This window comes from Phascolarctos cinereus, unplaced genomic scaffold, assembly GCF_003287225.1.
Source record: "Phascolarctos cinereus isolate Bilbo 61053 unplaced genomic scaffold, phaCin_HiC Scaffold_1;HRSCAF=81, whole genome shotgun sequence".
Classification (NCBI taxonomy): domain Eukaryota; kingdom Metazoa; phylum Chordata; class Mammalia; order Diprotodontia; family Phascolarctidae; genus Phascolarctos; species Phascolarctos cinereus.
The window spans coordinates 23,908,365-23,930,776 of record NW_027555514.1 but is presented as its reverse complement, the minus strand read 5'-3'; the positions used below and the strand labels follow the sequence as shown (position 1 = coordinate 23,930,776).

Here is a 22,412-nt window from a genome sequence, read left to right as displayed (position 1 = left end):
CTCTGCTTTTTAGTATACTGTCTAGATTAGGCTTCCAAGGAGCCTTCCTTCCAAGGAGCAAGCATCTTTGATTTTCATGACTGTCATGACATGCCACTGTCTATAGTGATCTTTGAGCCCAAGACTATAAAATCTGACACTGCTTCCATTTCTTATCCCTTCATTTGCCAGGAAGTGATGGGACCAGGTTCTGGACCACTGCCTTGTTGTGGTGGAAGGGCTTTCATAGTTCAATGAAATGAAAAATGAGCTATGCTATACAGGGTTACCCAAGATAGACAGGTCAGAGTGGAGAGCTCTGATGAAAGGTGATCCACTGGAGAAGGAAAGGGCAAACCACTCCAGTATCTTTGTCCAAAAAATCCCATGGACAGTATTAAAATGATAAAAGAGGTGACATTGGAAGATGAGCCCCTCAGGTCCAATACACTACTGGAGAAGAGTGGAAGACATCGACAAGTAGCCCCAGTACTAATGAAGCATTTGGGACAAAACCTCAAGGAAGCTCAACTGCAGATGTGTCTGGTGATAAAAGGAGAAGTTTGATGCTGTAAGGATCAATACTGCATGGGAACCTGGAATGTAAGATCTATGAACTAACGCAAGCTGGATATGGTCACACAGGAGATGGAAAGGTTAAACATTGACATCTTGAGTGTCAGTACACTTAAATGGGTGGGAATGGATGAATTTAATTCAGGTGATCACTACATATCCTACTGCGGGCAAGAATCCCTTAGAAGAAATGGAGTAGCCCTCATCGTCAATAAAAGGGTGAGAAGAGTGAGTACTAGGATATAATCTTAAAAAATAAAAAGGAGGATAATATAGTAGCCCAAATGCTACTATTTAAAAAACAGGCTTGTAATGTGCTGGGGGAGAGTCTTGGAGGTTGGGGTAGGGTTATGGAATGATATGGAAGGGAATTGCAAAGAAGATGATGTGGATAGATTGATGTGTCATTGGGAGTGTCCATACCAGTGAGACTACTAATCCATCAGAGCTTTCAAAGCATAGTATTTCAAAATATCTTTGCCTAACATGACATCTTTTTAAAAAATCTTTCTATCTAAAACTCCATTGGATTGGGAGAATGGACTGTTGCAGAACATAGAAAATTCATTGGGAAAATATATCTGGTGTGTAGTGTTTCATGTACCATCCAAATGGAGGTAACCCTCTTACCTCCAATCTGGAATACTTTTTAGTCAAAAGTGCGTTAACCTTCTCTGTCAACATACCTTTTAGGGATGCATTTTCCCTAGGAAATGGAATTCTCCTGGAATGTACTAGTACTTTGTAAATCACAAGGAAAGAAACGGTGTATTTTATTACACAAATTTGTTTTAATCAAATACTTTTCATTGGGGCCAGTTGCCCCTAGAAGACACAAAAATGCTACTGCAACCATGTATAACTGGATGGTTCCTAGCTTGTGTTTGAACTCGGGTAGATAAGTACTCTATTCTTGCTAGGTATACAGTCAGGCTTAACAGCATATCCACATTTACAAGCAACACAGAAAGCCAACGTAGAATAAAAATATAAACCACAAGACTAAGAATGAGAGGATACATGGATTTCAATTTCCTGCAATTACTAGCTGTATGATCTTAGGCAAATCTCTGAACCTCTCTGAGCCTCAGTTTCCTCACCTGTAAAATGGGGGATCATAACCCCTGAAATACGTACCTCACCAGACTACTGTGTTGATTAAGTGAGATAATGCATACAAGGGTTTTGTAAACCTTAAAAGGGGGCAAAGATGTCAGCCATTATCATTGTTAAAAGATGGAGGAAGGGGATGAGCATTGGGCATGGACAAGAATGGGCAAGAAAGTCATGCCCCAGAATATAGGCAGCCATGTGTGAAGCAGGCAGGGCAGGAAGACTTGAGTAAAATAACCTGCACAACCTGGATTGTGCAGCTTTGGGACCCAGCGCTGTTAATCACGCACCTTTCATGAACAGCACTAAATTTTCCCTAAAGATATTTAGAATATTGCTTCAAGTTATACTGCTGAATATATAATAAAACAACAAGCCCATCAAGTGGGTTCAACGAGATTTATTCTTTCCCTACTGTTGAAAAGAAAAGAGCCTGTTCTTACAAATGACCAGCATTAGTCACAAATCTGCAGGTCAGCAAAAAATAAAATAAATAAATATGAAAAAGCAGAAGTGACCATGTTTAAACCCTAGAAGACAGATTGTTAATTACTTCAAGGATGTAAATTATAGGGGAATAACACAGACCTACTCATGAAATGCCAAAGGAAAAGAGGAAAATCTTATGCATCAGAACACTGAATAATGGTAGGGCAGAACAAACTAATGGAACCCTCAATTAGATTCTTTGTATCTTTAGTTTCCTCACTTATCCTCTCTCTCTCTCTCTCTGTCTCTCTCTCTCTCTCTGTCTCTCTCTCTCTCTCTGTCTCTCTCTCTCTCTCTCTCTCTCTCCTATCTCTCTCTTTGTCTTTTTCTCTCCCCTTCCTTTTCTATATCTCTCTCTCCTCCCTCTTTTCTCTCTCCTCTCTCTCTTCCCCCTCCCTTTTCTATTTCTCTTTGTCTTTGTCTCTCTTGCTCTATCTTTCGCTCTCTCTCCTCTCTTTTCTATCTCTCTATCTTTGTCTCTCTTTCTCTTTCTCTCTCTCTATCTTTGTCTTTCTCCCCTTCCTTTTCTATCTCTCTATTTCTCTCTCTCTCTTCTTTTTTCTCTCTCCTCTCTCTCTCTTCCCCCTCTTGTTTCTGTTTTTCTATCTTTGTCTTTCTCTCTCTCTCTCCTCTCTTTTCTATCTATTTTTCTCTCGCCTCCCTTTTCTATCTCTCTAGCTTTGTCTCTCTTTGTCTTTCTCTCCCTCCTTTCTTTTCTATAGCTCTGTCTTTGTATCTCTCTCTCCTCTCCTCTCTTCTCTCTCTCTCTCTCCCTCTCTCTCTCTCTCTCTCTCTCTCTCCCCCCCCTTTTCTATCTCTCTATCTTTGTCACTGTCTCCTTCTCTCCCCCTCTACTGTACTCCATTTTGGTGCCTATGATTCAGCCTCAGAATGAACAAAAAGGATCCCATGAGTTTTAGAGGGCCAGTTTGTCAAGAGGAGAAGAAAACTCGGCTGCCATGTTGAAAGCCATCAGACAGCCACTCTCTGGCATGGTAACAACCTCACCATACAATGTGGTAAGTATGGGCTTAGCAGATTGAACCTAGGTAAAAACAGAGAGTACTTTAAAAAGAAGACAAAGAGGGAAGGATGAGAAAGGGCAGTACTGGAAATCATTGTCTTGTTAACTTATATTCATTCCTGAGAGCCAATCAGAAATGGAGTGAATTTGCACCTAAGATGGATAATGCTGGGCAATTGCAGTGGCAAGTCCAATGGGGGAAGGAACCATAGACTGTAAGAACAATGTCCTTCCTTATATGACACTGTGTTTTACAGTTCTCTAAGTCACTGGCTAATTTCCTCTTTTAGACCACAGAAGTCTGGAGGGGCAATAGAATGGAATACAATAGCAGGCAGCAGGATCCCACCTCATTGGAAGTTCTCAAGCAAAGGATGAATGACCCTTGTTGGGCATCTTGTAGCAGGGATTTTTGTTCGGACATGTATGCCTTGGCCTGGAGACCTTTGACTGCCCTTTCTTGCTATTTCTCATGTATGACACTCTACCTCCAGGCTCCATGCTTTGTACCGGCTGCCTTCACCTTCACTTCCCTAGGGTCATGTGGCTAGCAAGTATCTGGGGCATTTGAACTCGGGTCCTCCTGACTCCAGGGCACTTGTTCTATTCACTGTGACATTTGACTGCCTCTAGGTGGGAGGAACAAAGCTGACATCAAGATGTGTAACTCAAGGACAACACCTACCATCAGGAGAAAGGAGGGCATAAGGAAAGGGAGCAGTTTGAGGCCTTACGGGCTGCTGGTAGTGGGGATTAATTATTTGTTCTGGGAAATCCTGAATTTAAGGTAGAAATAGGATATCCAAATGGAAGCGGGCACAAATCAATTGGAAATATGAGACTGAAACTCTGGTGAGAGATAAGGGGAATATATACAGTTGGGCTTTCTTCACCTAAGGATAATACTTCAGACTATGACAATGGATATGTTCTCTGATGGAGGGGTTGCAGAGCGAGTGGGGGTCTTAGAACCAAACTGAGGCATGACGACAGCTGGGGGGTGGTAGAAAGAGGGGCGTAGTGGACAAGTGACTTGGTTCCACTCTTCTGGAAAACAATCTGGAATTTACTTGTTACTAACCTGTTTGTAACCATTAACTCAGAAACTCCCCAGCTGGGAAACTGGCAGCAAGAAAAGAACCCATATGTACAAAGGGCTTCAGAGCAGAAGTGTCCATGCTAACCTAAAATGAGTCACAAAAAATGGGCCCAAAAGCTAAAGAGTCACTGCACAGATGATGGCATTCCTCAGTGTGAAGTCCGTTCTCTGCCCAGCACACTATCTCTTATAGTACCAAAACAAACAACCTGAACCCATTTATAGACCAAACATGTAATAGAATCTCAGAGGCAGAAGGAGAGACATAGTGATATGGAAAGGGACCTCAGAGGCCTTCCGGTCTGGAATAATCCCTCTACAGTGGATCTATCAAATGGCTCCCTAGCCATCTGAAAAATGAGCTGGAGAAAGAAATGGCAAAGTGCTCCAGTATTTGTGCCAAGAGAACCCAAAATGGGCCCCCAAAGAGTCAGGCATAACTAAATAACAACAGCAGCCATCACCACCACCTCCGGAAGAGCAGGCTGCCTTTCATGAGGCAGCTGGTCGCAGCCCATGGAGAGCTGGGCTGGGAGTCAGGGAGCTCCGAGTTCACCAACGTGCCTCCAGTATTTCCTAGCTGGTTGAATGGCACTGGGCAATTCACTCAGACTCTCAGCTTCCATTTTTCCAGCCGTTAGATGGGGATAATAATACCACTTAAATTACAGAGTGGTTGTGAGGGTCAAGTGAGATAATATTGGTAAAGCACTTGGCAAACCATAAGGTACCTAAGAAATGCTGTCTTCCTCCTCCTCCCCTCCTTTCCTCCTCCTCCTTCTCTTTCTTCTGCTCCTCCTCCTCCTTCTTCATCAACATCATCTTAATATCCCTAAATTCTAGCACAGTTCCTGGCACATAGTAAGTGCATAATAAATTGCTAAATTGAATTAAGCCGGATTGGAAGAATTGGGCTTTCTAAGTTTGTTTTTAGAAGCAAGGATATAATTAGTGGTTGGGGCACGGGGATGGTAGGGAAGGAACAGAACAATACATGTGATTGTCACATGGCTGATCGGTGTTGAATACCCAAACCCGACATATTTTCTGAGTATTCTCAAGAGGCCCCTGGTGCCACCTCCCTCCGCACAGTAGGAGATGAATTCCACTCTCTTGTCTTGCCCACGGTCACCAACGGCATTCATTATACCGTGGGTTAGAGGAGCTGACAGCTCTCCAAGACACGAGTCTACATCAGAGAGCCAAAGTGTTCTTTCAGTTTATTTATTTCTTTGAGCTCCTCAATCCAAGATAAACCCCCAAATAAATTTCAAGGGTATTTTTGCAGGCTCCAGGCTATAAATCACATGCACATGCTCTCATAGGCTAGGAAAGGATACCACTGACATAAACTGCAGCAGTAAATCTCCATCACGTCCACGTGCACGCGCGTATAGACACACACAAAAGCGCGCACATACGTACACAACCACATACATTTACAAAGTGTTAAGAAAAAAGATTAAAGACTATGTAAGCTGAAAACAACTCATATTTTGTCAGTACTGTTTGAAAAAAACCAACCAGCCAGTAAGTTTGGTGTGTTTAGTAAGGAGTGGACTGTTTCTGGTAAAAATATATGCAGTCTAAATTCAGTGGCACGAGGGCAAGTCACTTCACCCTGTTTGCCTCAGTTTCCTCATCTGTAAAATGAGCTGGGCAAGGAAATGACAAATCACTCCTGTATCTTTGCCAAGAAAACCTCATGCTACGGTCCACAGGGTCACGAAGAGTCGGGCATGACTGAAATGACTGAGGAATAACAATCAATCTCCAAAGAGGGAAGGGAGGGGGGCCTCTCTGTAAGAGGCTAGAGGAGAGGAGAGATCTGGAACAGCCATTGTGAGGAGTGTGGGTGCAGTCAACATACTTGTTGATACTTGAATGAAGGCAAAGATGGCATGGTTTTCAAAGCTGCACAAGACAAGGCTGAGAGCGAGCGGTAACTCAGCTAGGACCCCAGTTTTTGTTTTAGTTTTTTGTTTTCATCTCTGTTCCCTACTGGATGTCACACAGTATCACAACCTTCACAGAATTATAGACGCTCAGTGGAGGCCCCCAAGCCCCCCCTGCATGTAATCAAGATTCCCTTGACAGCTTCCACCAGAAGTGGGCATCTGGCCTTCAACAAGGGCTAACTCACCATCACCCCAAGCCACCTACTTTTGGCTGATACCAATCTTGAGGAAATTTTTCCTGACAGCAAGTCTAAATCTTTGCCCCTAGTTCTGTTCTGGGAAGCTAAGCAAATTCTTTTCTCTCCCTTGATGTATCAGTCTTTCAAGTGCATGGAGACAATTGGCGTACTCCCATTAAATCTTCTTTTCTCCAGCCCGAATGTGCCCAGTTCCTTCAACTGATCCTTAGGTGGTTCAACAGGTAAAAATGCTAGATTTGGAGTCAGGAAGGCCTGAGTTCGAATTCAGACTCAGACACTTACTGGCTGTGTGACCCTGGGCAAGTCACTTAATCTCTGCCTCATGTGTAAAATGGGGATAATAATAGCACCTACCTCCCAGGGCTTTTTTGAGGATCCAGTAAGGTAACATATGTACAGCACTTTGCAGGGCTTAAAGCGTTGTGTAACTGTTAGCTGCTGCTGCTGCTGCTGCTGCCGCTACCACAATTATCTCGAGGCCCTTTCCCATTCTTCTTACCTAGTTGTTTGCTATCACTTAGTCATTTCAGTCATGTCTTCTTGGCAAAGATACTGGAATGGTTTGTCATTTCTTTCTCCAGATCATTTTACAGATGAGGAAACTGAGGAAAACAAGGTCAAGTGACTTGCCCAGGGTCACATAGCGAGGAAGTGTTAGAGGCTGGATTTGACCTCCCAAAGATTAGTCTTCCTGACTCTAGGCCTGGTGCTCTGTGCACTATGGTGCCACCCGGCTGCCTTGTTCTAGGTGCTCCCTAACCTATCAATGTACCCACATAAAATGTAGGACCCAGAACTCAAACACAATCCTCTGGATTTGGTCTAAGTGCAAGCACCATGAAATGAGCAGTTTCCTGGCCCTGCACACGACTCTCTTAATTAGGCCGTGTACCTGTGACTTCATCGATATAGAGAATGCCTGAATGAGGACACTCCCCCTACCAGGGCAGGCTGGCACCTTCTCCCCAACTTGTAGTCTTAGAGAGTTTCTCAGAGACTTGAGAGGTCACACTTCACTTTGTTTGCCTCAGTTTCCTCATCTGTAAAACGAGCCAGGGAAGGAAATGGCAAACTGCTCCCTTATCTTTGCCAAGAAAACCCCAAATGAGGCCACAGAGAGTTGGGCATGACTGAAAGGATTCGACAACAACACAGTGTGTGTCAGAGGTGGTACTTGGAGGCTCCTGGCTCTGAGGCCAGCTCTCTATCTCCATACCAAGAAGTCTCTCCAAACCTTATTATTAAATTATTAATTATTTTTAGCTTTCTTGGTTGCCATCTTGCATTTTTGACTCACACGGTACTTGAACTCCCCTAAAAACCCCAGAGGTTTTTTTCAGACAAGATGGGGACTAGCCAAGCCTCCTCCATTATTTTCTTGGAAATTTGGATCTATATCCAAGCACAGGATTTTGCATACATCCCCATTATATTTCATGTTATTAGATTCAACCCAAATTCTGTAACCTATCAAGACGTCTTTGGTTCCTGGCCCCGGCATCTAGAACATTATCTCTCTCTCAGCCTTGTGTCTTGTGCAGCTTGGAAAACCATGCCATCTTTGCCTTCATTCAAGTATCAATCAACATGTTGACTGTCCCCCACACTCCTCACAGTGGCTGTTCCAGACCTCTCCTCTCCTCTAGCCTCTCTCAAAGGTGTCCCTCTCTCTTCCCTCTTTGGAGACTCGTTGTTGTTCAGTCATTTCACTTACGTCCGACTCTTACTCTACTATGGACCATACTATGCCAATACTGGCCACAGGGTTTTCTTGGCAAAGATACGGGAGTGGTTTGCCATTTCCTTCCCTGCCTCATTTTACAGATGAGGAAACTGAGGCAAACAAGGTGAAGTGACTTGCCCCAGGTCACACAGCTAAGAAGTGTCTGAGATCAGATTTGAACTCATGAGTTCAATTATCCTCCATATGCCTATAAATCCCAGATCTAGACAGAATAATTATTAAACACTTACTATGTGCTAAGGCACTACACTAAACATCGGGGATACAAAATATGGTAAGACAAGATGGTGCTTACCATCAACAAGCTTACATTCTAATAAGGTAAGACAAAACATAAAGGGAAGCCAAAGCAACAATATGTTAAATATCTTCAACTGTATGTCCCATAGATGTCTCAAATCCAACATGTCCAAAACAGAACTCATTGTCTTCCTCCACAAAACCACTCTAAAAATATCACTTTCCCATAGGCTCCCAGACTTGAAACCTTGTAGTTTTCTCAAATCTTTCCTAACCCTCTTCCACCTCTCTGCTATCCAATTGGTTACCATGTCTCATTGACTCTCCCTCTTATATACATCCCCTTCTCTCCATTCACATGGCCACCCCCGTGGCTCAGGCCCTCATCTGGACCAATGCAACATCCTCTTACATGGTCTCCTGTCTTCCATTTCCTTTCTTCAGTCCTTATTCTACACAACTGTCATATTGATATTCCTAAAGCCCACTACATTCCACCTTCTGCCTCCATTCCTCAGTGACTGGAATGTTCTCTCTCCTCATCTCCTTGAAGTCAGGGACCACTTCATTTATATGTCCGTATCCTCAGTGCCTAGTACGGTGTCCGATCCACAGATGATTACTTAATAACTATTTGTTAAATTGAATTAAATGGAACTCTAGCCTTTTCCCACTTTGAACTTCTGCGGGACTTTGTACCTTGTTTCTGTCACCAGTCAAATCCTACCTTGTAGTTTACAATGTCCCAAAAGTCTGAGTGGTTTTCAGCTACTAAAGCTTTAATATAGCTATATGTAAAACATACAGCTATATCAAGCTATTTTATCATAGCTTGAAATTGTACTCAGACTTTGGGGATGCCCTGTATGTATTCCCATATATATATCCCATCTTCCTTACTGGCCTGTCAGCTCCTTGAGACCAAAGATTGTGTCTTTTCATCTCTGGATCCCCCACACAGAGCTCAGTACAGCCCGTCATTGCTAACAGTGCTTAGTAAATGGCTGTTGAATGAATGAATGGTTTTGGAAGAAGGAATAGGGAACCAAGGTTTTAAAGAGAAGACAAATCTTTCCCAGGTGACAGGATGAAGAACTTTAGGAGGTTACTGAGCTTTTCTTTTTAAGGCTTGTAAAGCACTTTATATATGCTATGTCATTTGACCCTCACAATAACCCTGTTAGGTGCTATTTTTATCCCCATTTTACGGAGGAGGCAGACATTGGTTAAATGTCTTACCCAGGGTAACACAGCTAGTAAGTGTCTGAGGCTGGATTTGAACTTAAGTCTTCCTGACTCCAGATTCTAACATTTTACCCACTGTGACATCATCAGCTGGGCAAATACTTGGCATAAAAGAGTATGTCAAACAGTGCATCAAGGCCCTAAAACATCATTCACAGTAGGTGCTTAATCAGTGGTTATTGAATCCGTGGTTTTTAATCTGTTATTTTTTAAGGTTCTGGTTGAGAATAAGAAAATCTCATGGAGTACTAAGCAACATTTGCTTTTAATAGGTGTCCTATTCTATATTTCTTATTATGTGTCAGTCTTCTACAAGAGACACTGTGAAGTAGGGAATAGAAAGCTGGTCTTGGAGTCAACTTGTATTCTTGACACAGACTGGCTGTGTGACCCTGGGCAAGTCACAGCATTAATCCTAGTCTAGCCCAAGTAATTGGGCAAACAAAATTAATAACAAATGCAATAGGACGTAGATAATGTTAACGTGTAGTTTTCAAAGTCAATATACCGTCCACAGGGATTCCTAAGTACAGTTTTTAGTGCTCCTTTTTCTCTGTAGGCCACTCTCTAAGACTACAAACTGCAGAGAAAGTAGCAACCAGCAAGGGTAGAGGGAGTTCCCTCATCAGGGATTTCCTTATATCAGTGAAATCACAGGTCTAACAAAGAGAATGGAAATATCCAGGATTACTTCTTTGCAGGCTTACTTATTTTTTAAAAAAGCACTTATGTCACAACCTCTACTTCTTTTGACTAGATTCTAACTATTCTTAATAGTAGAATATCACTTAGTAAAAAAAAAAAAGCCAGTGGTTTTTCTCTTATCTCAAAGTATTTCCACCCCCCCATCTCCCTCGAAATGTCAGTAGCTTTCCATCAAAGTGAAAAATGTTAGCAGAAAGATCACGATTAAATTTTCCCTTCCTCCCATTCCGACTTCTTTTTATGGGTTGCTTACCATTAGAAATGTATTCTTAAGCACTTCTCTGCCTACATTATCTGACGATAATGCAAGACAACTCCCAAGGACAGTGTTAAGTGCCTGAAATAGGTAATGGACGCTCTGTCTAGACACGGACGCAGTGAATACCATTCAGCGTTCCTTGGTTTCACCATCTGCCCCTAGTTTTGATAGTAAGAAGAGTATTTGTATAATGTCCAAGCCCATTATATTAAAGCGAAAGAAGCTTAATTAGTCATGTATAAATAATGAAAATGATAAACTGTCGAATCTGAGTAACATTTTCAGAGTAAAATATGGCACTGCAAATGGGGCTATCAGTGAATACAGCCAATATGTTGTGACCGGGGAAGACTGCCGTGAAGATCACAGTAGACCACCAGATGGCGCCATAGCGCACAGAGTGCCGGACATGGAGGCAAGAAGACCCAACTTCACAATTTGCTCAAGACACTTACCAGCCTTGTGATGAGCTCTCTCAGCCTTAGTTCCTCATCTGTAAAATGGGAACAACAATAGCTCCCACCTCACAGGATTGTTGTAGGGCTCAAATGAGATAGTATACGTGTAAAGAGCTGTGTAAATCTTAAAGCCTAAATCTTACAATCAGAGAATCTTAGAGTTGAAGAAGACACAGCATTAATGTAGATCAGCCCTGAACAGAGAGCCCTCCATGACATTCTCAAAGAATGCCCATCGGGCCCTCACTGGAGAAGGAAGCCAATGCCTTTTCCCTCCTAACTTTCTCCCTTTAGCTCTATCACTGGGGGCCTTTCTCCCCTCTCTCAAAAGGACAGGCAGATGAGGAACCCAATATTTTCTCAATAAGGAGCAATTTTAGACTTCCTCAAAGATTTAAGAGGGTCAGTGGGTAGAGGTAGAGGACTGATGAGTAGGGCCAGGAGGGACAGAAAGCTGCCAGACACCCTTTCACTTTACCATTAGGAATCCTGAGGAGCATGGGAAGAGGGAAGGAAGAGCCATGGCACAGAGACTGACTAGGCAAGCCTTCGAGACCAAATGGTACACTGTAACAAATTACTGAGCAATGCTTGATCTCCAGTATCAGCCCCTCTGAACCCTAATGCACCTGAGTGTTCATGATCTCTTCTCTATTTACCACCAATGCCTTCATCAGGTATTGCAGAAGCATGCACTCTGGGCTTCCCCCCCCCCCATTTTCTCCCTTAGAATATTAGGGAAGAGAGAAGAATTTAAACTGAAAGCAAATTGTAGGAGAGCTTCTGAACAGTCACAAAAGGAGCCCCCAGCCCTATGCCACCTCCTCCATTCTGCATGGATGCTTCAGCATTCGTACAGCTACAATCTTCCCCTCCCTGCCTGAGGATCTGTGTCATTGTCTCTTATACTTAGGACAAATTGCAGAAAAGGTCTTGACTTCTATTGATAGGAGGTTTTTTCTCGCTCTTAGGAATGTGTTTTTGCCTTTCTTTGTATCCCTAGCACTCAATTGGCCCTTGGTGGTGCTTAAACTTGTTGACTCACACTAACTGATTCTACCAATGACATCGCCAGTCCAGCCCCAGCCCCTCTGTCTATCACTAATAGACTAGAAGGAAATGCTATGGACACAACACATGTGGAGGTCAGCTGGGCGTCCAGCAGAATCTCTCCCTATTGGGATTGATCGGGCCTGAATGATTCTAGAGTTGGGTGCCTTTGGAGCTGATTGAGGGGCAGTGGAATGCTAATGAATGGATTAATGCCAGACACCCTTTCACTTTACCACTAGGAATCCCCAGGAGCAGGGGAAGAGGGAAGGACAAAGATCAAGTCTTAAGGAGGTTTATTTTCAGAGCCTAGGAAACAGTGGCTGCTGAATCACCAGTCCTAGCAATGAACAAAATTCAGTTCACTCACCAGGTTCAGCTTTGCCCAGAACTCAGGTCCTTCTTCCATTGTCCTTAAACTCGGTGGAATGTACCAAAAGCAAACGTTAGCAAACTCGGGCTGAGGAAGAAGAAAAGATACAGCATTTCCATTAACCTAGAGGGCAAATCTATACATGGTGCTCACTGCCTATCAAGGCTTCACCACAGAAGGTAGAGATGTGACTGTCCATTTTAAAAACATGCTTTCCTAGGCTGTTTAAATACATTTCTTCTTTGTGAAGAATGACAAGCTAAAAAATTCTGGCAACCAAAATCCCATTTTATGTGTAAATTCAATTAAATTCAATTACTATTTATTAAAGGAGACAATACAGGTCAGTGTGTGGATAGAACAGTGAACTTCAAGTCTGGAAGAACTGGGTTCAAATCCTGCCTCAGTCACTTACAGAAGAAAAGCCAGAAATCTTTCTGAAAACAATGCTACCCCAATTTTTACACTTATCTGGTATGGATGTGACTGTAGTCTGGATAGGCTATGAAGGACAAGCCAAAGGGACACTAGGATCAATGGAAAATTCCAGAGCTGTGTCACTATGGCTAAGTCACTTAACCTATGCTAGCCTTAGTTTCCTCATCTGTAAAATGAGGAGGTTGGATTCAATGAGTCAGTTCTAGATATTTGATCTTATAAACTGAATGAATGAAGCATTTATATACTATCTGTAAGTACTGAGTCAGGAGAAGTAGCTATGAGGCCAATTTGATGGGAAAGGGAGGAATACGAAATAATTCTGGAGAAAATACTACAGTACCAGCTAAGCTTCGCCAAAGCTACTGGCTTTGGCAGGAACCTTAAAAGTGACCTAGTACAAACCTTACCCAAAGCATGGATCCTGTCTATAACCTTCCCACCAAGTGGCCATCCAGTTTCCTTGAATATGTCCCGTGACAGGCAAATCATTACTCCTCATGGCAGTCCTTTCCACATTTGGATAGCTGTTTTAGGATGTTGTTTCCTTACACTGAGTCCAAACTGGACTTCCAGTAAATTTCTTCCTCTGGTCCTGCTCTGGTACCTCATTAAGACAAGCCCAATTCCTCTTCTGGCTGACAAACTTCCAAATAAAAATATGAATTCCAGAATCTCAGATTCAGAAGAACCTCAGAGCTTGTCTACTCAGTTGCTATACTGCTCCCTATTTTCCAAGTTCTTTTTTTCCTTTTCTGCAGCCTAAATATCCCCAGGTGCTTCAACTGATCTTTTTTTCTAAAGAAATAGTTTCTGGCCCCTTGACCACCCGGGTCACCCTCCTTCATACCTACTCTAGTTTGTCAGTTTCCTTCCTTAAATACACCACTCAGGACTGGAAAGAATTCTCCAGCTGTGTTCCGATGGGCCCAGAAAACAGCAGGACTATTTCCTTGCTCAGATTCTAGCTGGCCTAAGTCCACATTGGTCCTTTTGGCCACTCAGTCTTTTATTTCTCCCTCTGGGTACTGTTCTCCAGTCACATCTGTCTCATCCTACACTTGTCTATTGATTGAAAAACAAAAGCCAAAACAAAAAAACCTTAGATATGGGATTTTGCATTTTCCGCTTTTCATTTCATCTTGCTAGCTTCAGTCTACTATGCTAACCCGTTGGAGTCTTTGGGGGATTTAATACCCCAATTCAATGTACTGGTTTTCCCTCTTACACTTTCATGTCACTAGCAAGTTTGATAAGCATGCATCTATCCCTTAATCTAAATCATTGATTTAAATGCTGAACAGAGCCAGGCCAAGGACAGAGCCCTGGGGCTTGCTTCACTAGAAAGCTCCCTTCAGGCCAACATTAATCCATTCATTAGCATTCCACTGCCCCTCAATCAGCTCCAAAGGCACCCAACTCTAGAATCATTCAGGCCCGATCAATCCCAATAGGGAGAGATTCTGCTGGACGCCCAGCTGACCTCCACATGTGTTGTGTCCATAGCATTTCCTTCTAGTCTATTAGTGATAGACAGAGGGGCTGGACTGGCGATGTCATTGGTAGAATCAGTTAGTGTGAGTCAACAAGTTTAAGCACCACCAAGGACCAATTGAGTGCTAGGGATACAAAGAAAGGCAAAAACACATTTCTAAGAGAGAGAGAAAAACCTCCTATCAATACAAGTCAAGACCTTTTCTGCAATTTGTAGTTTTAGTGAGCTGCCTGGAGCATTCAGAAGTTAAGTGGCTTGCCCGCATCTTGCCAAAATGTCAGAGGCAAGGTGTGAACCTGCGTCTTTGTCCTTTCTAGGCTAGCTTTCCATTTTGTCAGGAAGGGAGAAGGACCCGTCCCGGCATTCCCTACTCTTAATGAACCCATGCTGGCCCCTCATCCCTTTCTAAGTCCTTGCAAACTGTTCCTTTAATTATGATTGCTATGTTTTTCTGTTCCCACCAGGAATTGATATCAAATCTGCTGGCCAACAGTCTCAATTACTCACTTTCCTTCCCATTCAGACAGCCAAAGCAGTGTCAGTTCCTCTCTGGTTCCACGGCTCCTCTCCCTTTTGCCAATATAATGCACTAGCCATGGTTTAACAATCACATCTGCATATTCTTTCAGCACCAAAGGATAGCCAGACCAGACAAGGTGCAAATTAAAGTGACTAAATAGCTCCTGCCTCAGAGTCCTGCTCATTTTTGTTCACCACGTGTCTGATTCCTGGCTCCAGGTCCCTGGTATTGATTCCCGAATCTCCTCTGCGGGGAGACCCTGCCCCAGACATCCATTGCCTTCCAGGTTCTTCTTAGTTTAACTTTGGTTTATAAGGCACGGATAGCATGACACCTCCCCCCATGGCACTAGAAGCACCTTCTAACAGTCTCTGTACGTACGATTTTGGCCTTCTTTGTCCATCGCTTTTGATATAGGAGCTTTAGTTCAAGGAGTATAAAGTATTGTTAGGCTCATCTGAGACATTGGGAACGTTCAGATACTATTCAGACTGACTTCTTAGAAATATTAAAGAGGTCCAGACCCCTTGAAGAAATAAGACACGGTGTATCTATTTAATATAAAAGGGATGAGACTGACATCAGACCCGTTGAAAGGCTTTCAAAGCAAATGATCTATCAGGTTTAGCCAGCATGGGTTTACTAGGAGCAAACCCTGACAAACTAACTTTATTTCTGGGGTTATTTGACAGGCTTCCTAGGCTATTAGAGCAGGAGAACGCTAGAGGTATCAATGTATCCAGTAAGGCATTCGACAAAGTCTTTCAAAAGAGAATTGGCTCTGTGATGGTCTATTTGGGATTGAGGAGGAGGTCGGGGGTTTGACCACCAAAGCAAAATCATTTAAAGAGTGTTGACTTAGAGGGAATGATAGGGTTACAACAGATTGTTGATTCTTGACTGGGTTTGGAGGGGTAATGCTATCTGAAGTGCTGGAAATGGGGAGGATGAGGTGGCCAGAGCCACTCAGTGGGACATGGGACAGCTGTCAGAAGTCCATAATGGCAGGATGAGATCAAGTCTAGACCTTGAGATGCAAGATCTCAAGAATGCAGAGAAGATGGGAATCAAATAGCCAGAGTGAGCAGCCCAGGGCTGGGGAAGGAACAGAAGCAGGAATCCTGAGCAGAGCAATGGAGAACAGTCAAAATTCAGACCTCACATTGCAGTATGTTCTACTATTGTCTAAGACACATATTACCATGACAGATTACCATTGTGTATTCCCTTCTCTTTTTGTCTAGACTTGAAGCACCTTGAGGGCAGGGGCTCGGTCCTCTCTGAACTTTATACTGCTGCTGACACTCAGAACACATCTAGTAGATAATTAATAAATGCTGAATTGACTTGAAGGGAATTGAAACAGATGCTAAAATAAAACCCAGTCCACAAACTGGTTCTTATCAGCTCATTCTCATTAGCCCATTTAATTGACAAATGGGCTAAAGGGGTAGGGGAAGCTGGAAGGGCAGGTCAAAGATATAGAGGCCAAATGGACAAATAATTGGCACACTCTTTTTACACTGTCATTACACTGTTATTAACATTTAAGCCTTCCTGTTGGCCCCACTTCTTCTCAAAGTTGGTATTTAGTTTCATCATCATCATCATCATCATCACCATCACCATCATCATCATCACTGTCATTTTACGGCACGCTAAAATCTGCAGAAGGCTTCATGTGCCTCACCTCATTTGAGCCTTTGAAGGACACTGCTAGATGGGGTCTATGGGTATTATCAATCCTCTTTTTCCTAGTGAAAGGCAAAGTGATTTGCCCAGAGTCACGTAGTTAAGTGCAAGCTCAAGGCAGGATTGAAAACTGTTCTGATTCCAAGGTCAGTGTCTGTCCCAAGCACACACACTGCCTCTAACTATAGAGATGCTATTTAAGGTCCTTCTAACAAAAAGGTTCTAATTTAATTCAACAAGCATTTTGTTAAGCACCTACTGTGTGCCAGGCACTGTGCTGAGCATCAGAGATTAAAAATTAAATAGTCTCTGCTCTCAAAGAGCTTACATTCTATTGAAGGAAACAATATTTTTATGTCTATATAAAGTAAATCGAGGGCAGCTGGGTGACACAGTAAATAGAGCTTGGCCTGGAGTCAGGAAGACCTGAGTTCAAATCCAGCCTCAGACACTAACTAGCTGTGTGATTCTGGGCAAGTCGTTTAACCCTGTTTGCCTAGTTTTCTCATATGTAAAATGAGCTGGAAAAGGACATGGCAAACCACTGCAGTATCTTTGCCAAGAAAACCCCAAAATAGGGTCACAAGGAGTTGGACACGACTGAAATGACTGAAAAACAATGGAAGGTCATCTCCTTGGCATCAACTAACCAGCTAGTGTTTAATGAGTGCTTATTATATGTCTAAAGGTACCTAGATGGCACAGCTCACCAAATTATGGACCTGAATTCAAATCCAGGGCCATACCCTGATTAGCTGTGTACTTCACTTCTCTAAATCTCAGTTTCCCAATCTGTAAAATAGGGATAATAATAGCCCCTCCCTTACAGAGTTGTTGGGGGGATCCAATGAGATTATAATTGTAAAGCGCTTCACCAACATTAAAGTGCTTTATAAAATCTATGATCAGGGCAGCTAGGTGGCACAGTGGATAGAGCACTGGCCCTGAAGTCAGGAGGACCTGAGTTCAAATCTGGCCTCAGACCAAACACTAGACACTTAACTAGCTGTGTGACCCTGGGCAAGTCACTTAAACCCAATTGCCTCAAAAAATAAAATAAAATAAAATAAAATAAAATAAAATAAAATAAAATAAAATAACGATGATGATGATGATGATGATGATGATGATGGTGATGGTGATGGTGTTCCAGATACTATGTTAGCTTGTTGGGGACTCAAAGGCAAAAATGGAAATATTTCCTGCCTTTGAATGGCTTGTATTCTATAGGGTTATTCCTGCAAATAGAGAAAGAGTGAGAAAGGAAACCCAAGAGGAAAGAGCCAGGGCTCTACCATGAGCTCAGAAAGAAGCCCAGGACTGATATAGTGTAAGAACAAAAACACCTACCAAGATATCTGCTTAGAATCTCAAATTGAACACAGAAAATTAACAATGTGGTTTTCAGAGGCCTGAGAATAATGAGCATTTCCTTTGAAATGATAACTTCCTTTGCTGTCAAGATAATATGCATTATTCTTGCTTCTGACAGTAAAAAGAGAAAAAAAATTCAAGTACTCTGCTCTCCACATTGAGAGCAGCTCCAGACAGTGTTTTCAATATTTCTCTTGACATTGTCAGCCTTAGCCTTAACTACAACCTAGAAAACAGTGACTATTACAGCTATTAGCCTTTTTCTTAAGAAAAACAACTTTCAGTTACACCAAATGCATTTCCCAGAGAAAAGGGACCCACTCACATTATCTATCCACTTTACTATAGGAAAACATAGGGGAAAAAATTATTCTAAGCATTCAAGGCAGGGAGCTGCCCTCCATGGCCTCTCATGGTCATCCAAAGAAAATCTACCCAACACACCAGGAAGGAGACTTTTTTATATTGCGGATACCAATGAAACAGCAAAGCCTCCCGCAAGTACTAGAGAACCAAGCTAGAACCCCGACCTTCAGTTTCACTGAATGCATCATTTTATTGCTTTATGTCAAGGGCTAGGTAAAGGAACAGGTGTGTTAGTAAAAGTTTAACCTGTTCTCTGAAAAATAAAAAGCACCTCTGCCACACTTTTAAGTGTAATTTGCATCATTAACATTTTCTCAGATATTTTTATAAGCTTAGATAATCAACAAACCAATTGTGGGGCTGGGAGACTTCTGACGTAGAAATGAAAATTTATCAGTGGTGTCTCACGAGCCTGGAGGAACCTGGATAGAGGGCGTACTAGAAACTGAAATAAGGCAGTTCTGCCCTCAAGGAGCTTACATTCCATTGGACAATCTTAAAATTTGTATACTTAATTTATTATTGTGATTATTGTATTATTGTAGTAATATCTGAGAGACAGGGAAAGGTAGTAGATAGACCCTGCTTCTAATCCTAGTTTTGAGGGAGGAAGAGAGTGCCTCTGTCACATGCTCGCTTTGAAGGGTGCATGTCATTAAGTCATTTAACCTCTTCTTCTTCTTGTCATTGCTGTTGTGGTTGCTCATACTCCTAGGTAATTTCCTAAGACTCCAGTCAACTGTAATCACTGAGTCTTTTCTGTACACATCATCCTAGATTTAGAGCTAGAAGAAACCTCAGAGGCCATTGATTCCCATCATCCCATTTTGCAGACAATGAAACTGAGGCCCAGAGATGTTAAGTGACTTGCCTATTGTCAAACAGCTGGTGTCTGAGATAAGATCTGATCTGGGTTAGAGACTCACAGATTTAGAGCTGGAAGGGACCTCAGAGGCTGTCTAGTTTGGCTCCTTCATTTTGGATGATGGATGAGGAAACTGAGTCCCAGAGGAGTTGACTGATTGGCTCAAGGTCAGATAAATAGCAAATGTCAGAGCCAGAATCTAAACTCATGTTCTGGGATGCCAAATTCAGCACTTATTACATCATACCACCATCAGCAGAGGTGTTTCCATGCTGGGAAGTACTTACAGTGATGGAATCACAAGTCAGGAACAAAAAATACCCCTTAATGGCATCCCATTTATATAGTGTTTTCCTCCCAGCAACTTGTGGTAGAGCACAATTATTATTGCTCCCATTTTGTACATATGGGAACTGAGGTTGGAGGAGGTGGTGAGTCGTTGGAAGAGTCAGCACTCCCAATACAGGGCTTCCGACACTGAGATCAGGGGTTATTCTACTACTCCACAGCTGCCTCCCCATGTACGCAAAAAAGGTACTTTTATTTCTTAAACTAGAATCTCCATTTTATCGAAGCCCAAAGATCTGAGGGAGTGGGAAGGAGAAGTAGTGCAGTCCTTTAAAAGGCAAAATGAGGAATAAGAATTATTTTCCATTCATTTAAGGATTTGCATCCTAACAGATTTTCCATATTTTTATAGCTTGGGCAGGCTATGGAGTCAATAAGCAATTTGTATATCATCATGTCATAATTTATTCTGCAGAATCCTGGGTAATTATTAGTGACCGCTTTGATTTTCTCTGCTTAAAAGCACGTGTGGGTTCTCAGTAGATCCTACAAAGGGGAAAAGTATTCACTAATAGAGTAAACTGGCATAATGGACTCTCTGAATTAAGCTAATGATTGATTCCCACCAGCTAAAACCCCAGCAAAGAAAAACAGATGAGAAAATTGTCACCTTTATCCCTGTTGATTGACAAAAATCACTAACACAACAAGCCTGTGTTGACTTACCTCTAAAAGCAGTCGGAATCCTTCTCTTTTCTTAATTTCCTCCACGAGGTATCTGTAATTAAAAAAACACAACTGCATCAGAGAGAGACAGACTCCAAAGCTAGGAACACTTCAGGCTCAGGATACAACTGTAATCACCGAGTCTTTTCTGTACACATCATCCTAGGTTTAGAGCTAGAAGAAACCTCAGAGGCCAGTGATTCTCATCATCCCATTTTGCAGACAATGAAACTGAGGCCCAGAGATGTTAAGTGACTTGCCTATTGTCAAACAGCTGGTGTCTGAGATAAGATCTGTCCAGAGCGCTATCCACTACATGAGACTGCCTCGCCAGAGGATAAATGCATTATTCTAGAAAACCTACATTGGTATATACCTTAAACAATTCTTGGATTTCTTGGAAGGTGAGTGAGAAGGTTAGAAATTTTGTCCAAGTTAAAACAGGGAAGACAATTTGGGTCACCCCTGGGTGGGGAGGGGCGAGGGAGATAAATTGGGTTCAAGATTAGAATTAGCAAATTAAACCTAGCAGGAGTCTTCCAAGTCATAAGATCCTAGGTCACAGAATCAACATTTCAGAACCAGAAGGGATCTGATAGGCCATTGAGAGTCCAACTCTATACTTTCAGACAGTTGGTGTCTCTGGGGGTGCTGCCCTGACCCCTAAACCTTGATGTTGTATACCAAGAATCCACCCAATGCTACCCACAGACTAGCCAAGCATCTTCTGTCTCCCCACAGCTTCAGTTGCAAATTCCTGGGCCCCACCCCAAGCTGCTTTGGACAACTTAGCAGATGCTGTAGCTGAGGTCCTAGCTTGGAACTTAAGAAGTCCTGATACCACTGGGAGACCTAGAATTGAGTCTAGGTCATCACTAACTAGCCAGAGGACCTCAGATAAATCTCCTAATCTGACCCCAGCTCTGTAAAATGAGAAGGGCAAACTTATGGATCTCAAAATACTTTTCCAGCTCTAAAATTCAGTGACAGGATGGAAAAGCCCTGCTCTCTTTTCAGTATCATTCTGGGACAGTTGGCAATCAGTTCTAATCGATTAAGGGGATCCTGGAGAATCATCCCCAAATGGAGCAGTAATATTTGGATCCAAACTGTGTTCTGCTGCTTGCCGTGTAGATATCACTTTACCTCCCACATCTGTAAAATAAAGGAATAGATCAAGAGTTCTTAACCTGGGGTCCACAAGTGTGTGGATAGATTTTAGGGGGCTGGTGACCTTGGATGGGAAAACAAGATCACATCTTTATTTTCATTGACTTTTAGTTTCTTTTGTAATCCTTTGTATTTTATTTTATTCTTTCAAAACATTGTTCTGAGAAGGGGGTCCATAAGTGTCACTAGACTGACAGAGGGGTCCATGATACACAAAAAAGATGAAGAATCTCTGGCCTAGAGGATCTTTAAGGTTCTCACTGTTCTACGGGTCTTCTACAGTTTCCTGCCTCCTGTCACTTCATGAAATGGCCTTGCCTTTTCCTATTGCCTCGGCTCCCCGTCTGACCACAACCATTCTGACACTTCTCTTCCCCTCCCCCCCCACCAGCAGTCTTCATCGTTTTATTAAAAGATACTCTTGTGTGCCCTGAGCCACTCCAGGCTTCTGAAATCTGCCATCTGTATTCAGCTTACCCTACAAATTTCAGTACAGACAGATGTGGGTTTGCATGATTCAACACAGACACCCACCTGGGTATAAGTGCCTATTGCATGGGTGATTTAGTCTAGGCTTCTGCCCCTCCTCAGCCACACAAACACAGTTCCTGCCGCAAAAGCCACATTGTGTCCCCCCTCATCTTTCCCTCACTGGCCACAAGAAGTCCCTGAGTGAACAGAATGCATTCCAATGTTGGAAACTGTGGGCCTAGGGAATAGATAAATGAGACCCTGGGGGCCAGCACCAAGGAGAGCTGCTGAGTTGTTTGTGGTTGCTATAAAGACGGATGCCCATGATCCTTCAGTGTGCCGCTTTAAAAATCACCCCACGGCGAACACCCATTTAGCCTGATTGCTGAGACATACCACAGCAGGCCAGCCTCCCCAATGGGTAGCTGCAAACATGGCAAGATGCTTTTGTTTTTCTTCCCCTGCTGAAACCCAGCAAGCACAATTCTCCATCTT

At 42.7% G+C, this 22,412-nt stretch overlaps 1 protein-coding gene across 1 annotated transcript in view; it reads right to left on the bottom strand.

Moving 5' to 3' along the window:
• The window catches only part of GADL1 (glutamate decarboxylase like 1), a 187,053-nt gene that overhangs the window by 63,539 nt on the left and 101,102 nt on the right, over window positions 1–22,412 (bottom strand). The window contains exons 13-14 of the mRNA XM_020993432.2: window positions 20,277–20,328; window positions 12,510–12,599 (exon numbers count right to left, since the gene is read on the bottom strand). Coding sequence (XP_020849091.1) covers window positions 12,510–12,599; window positions 20,277–20,328 — 142 coding nt within the window. The remainder of the gene's footprint in view (window positions 1–12,509; window positions 12,600–20,276; window positions 20,329–22,412) is intronic.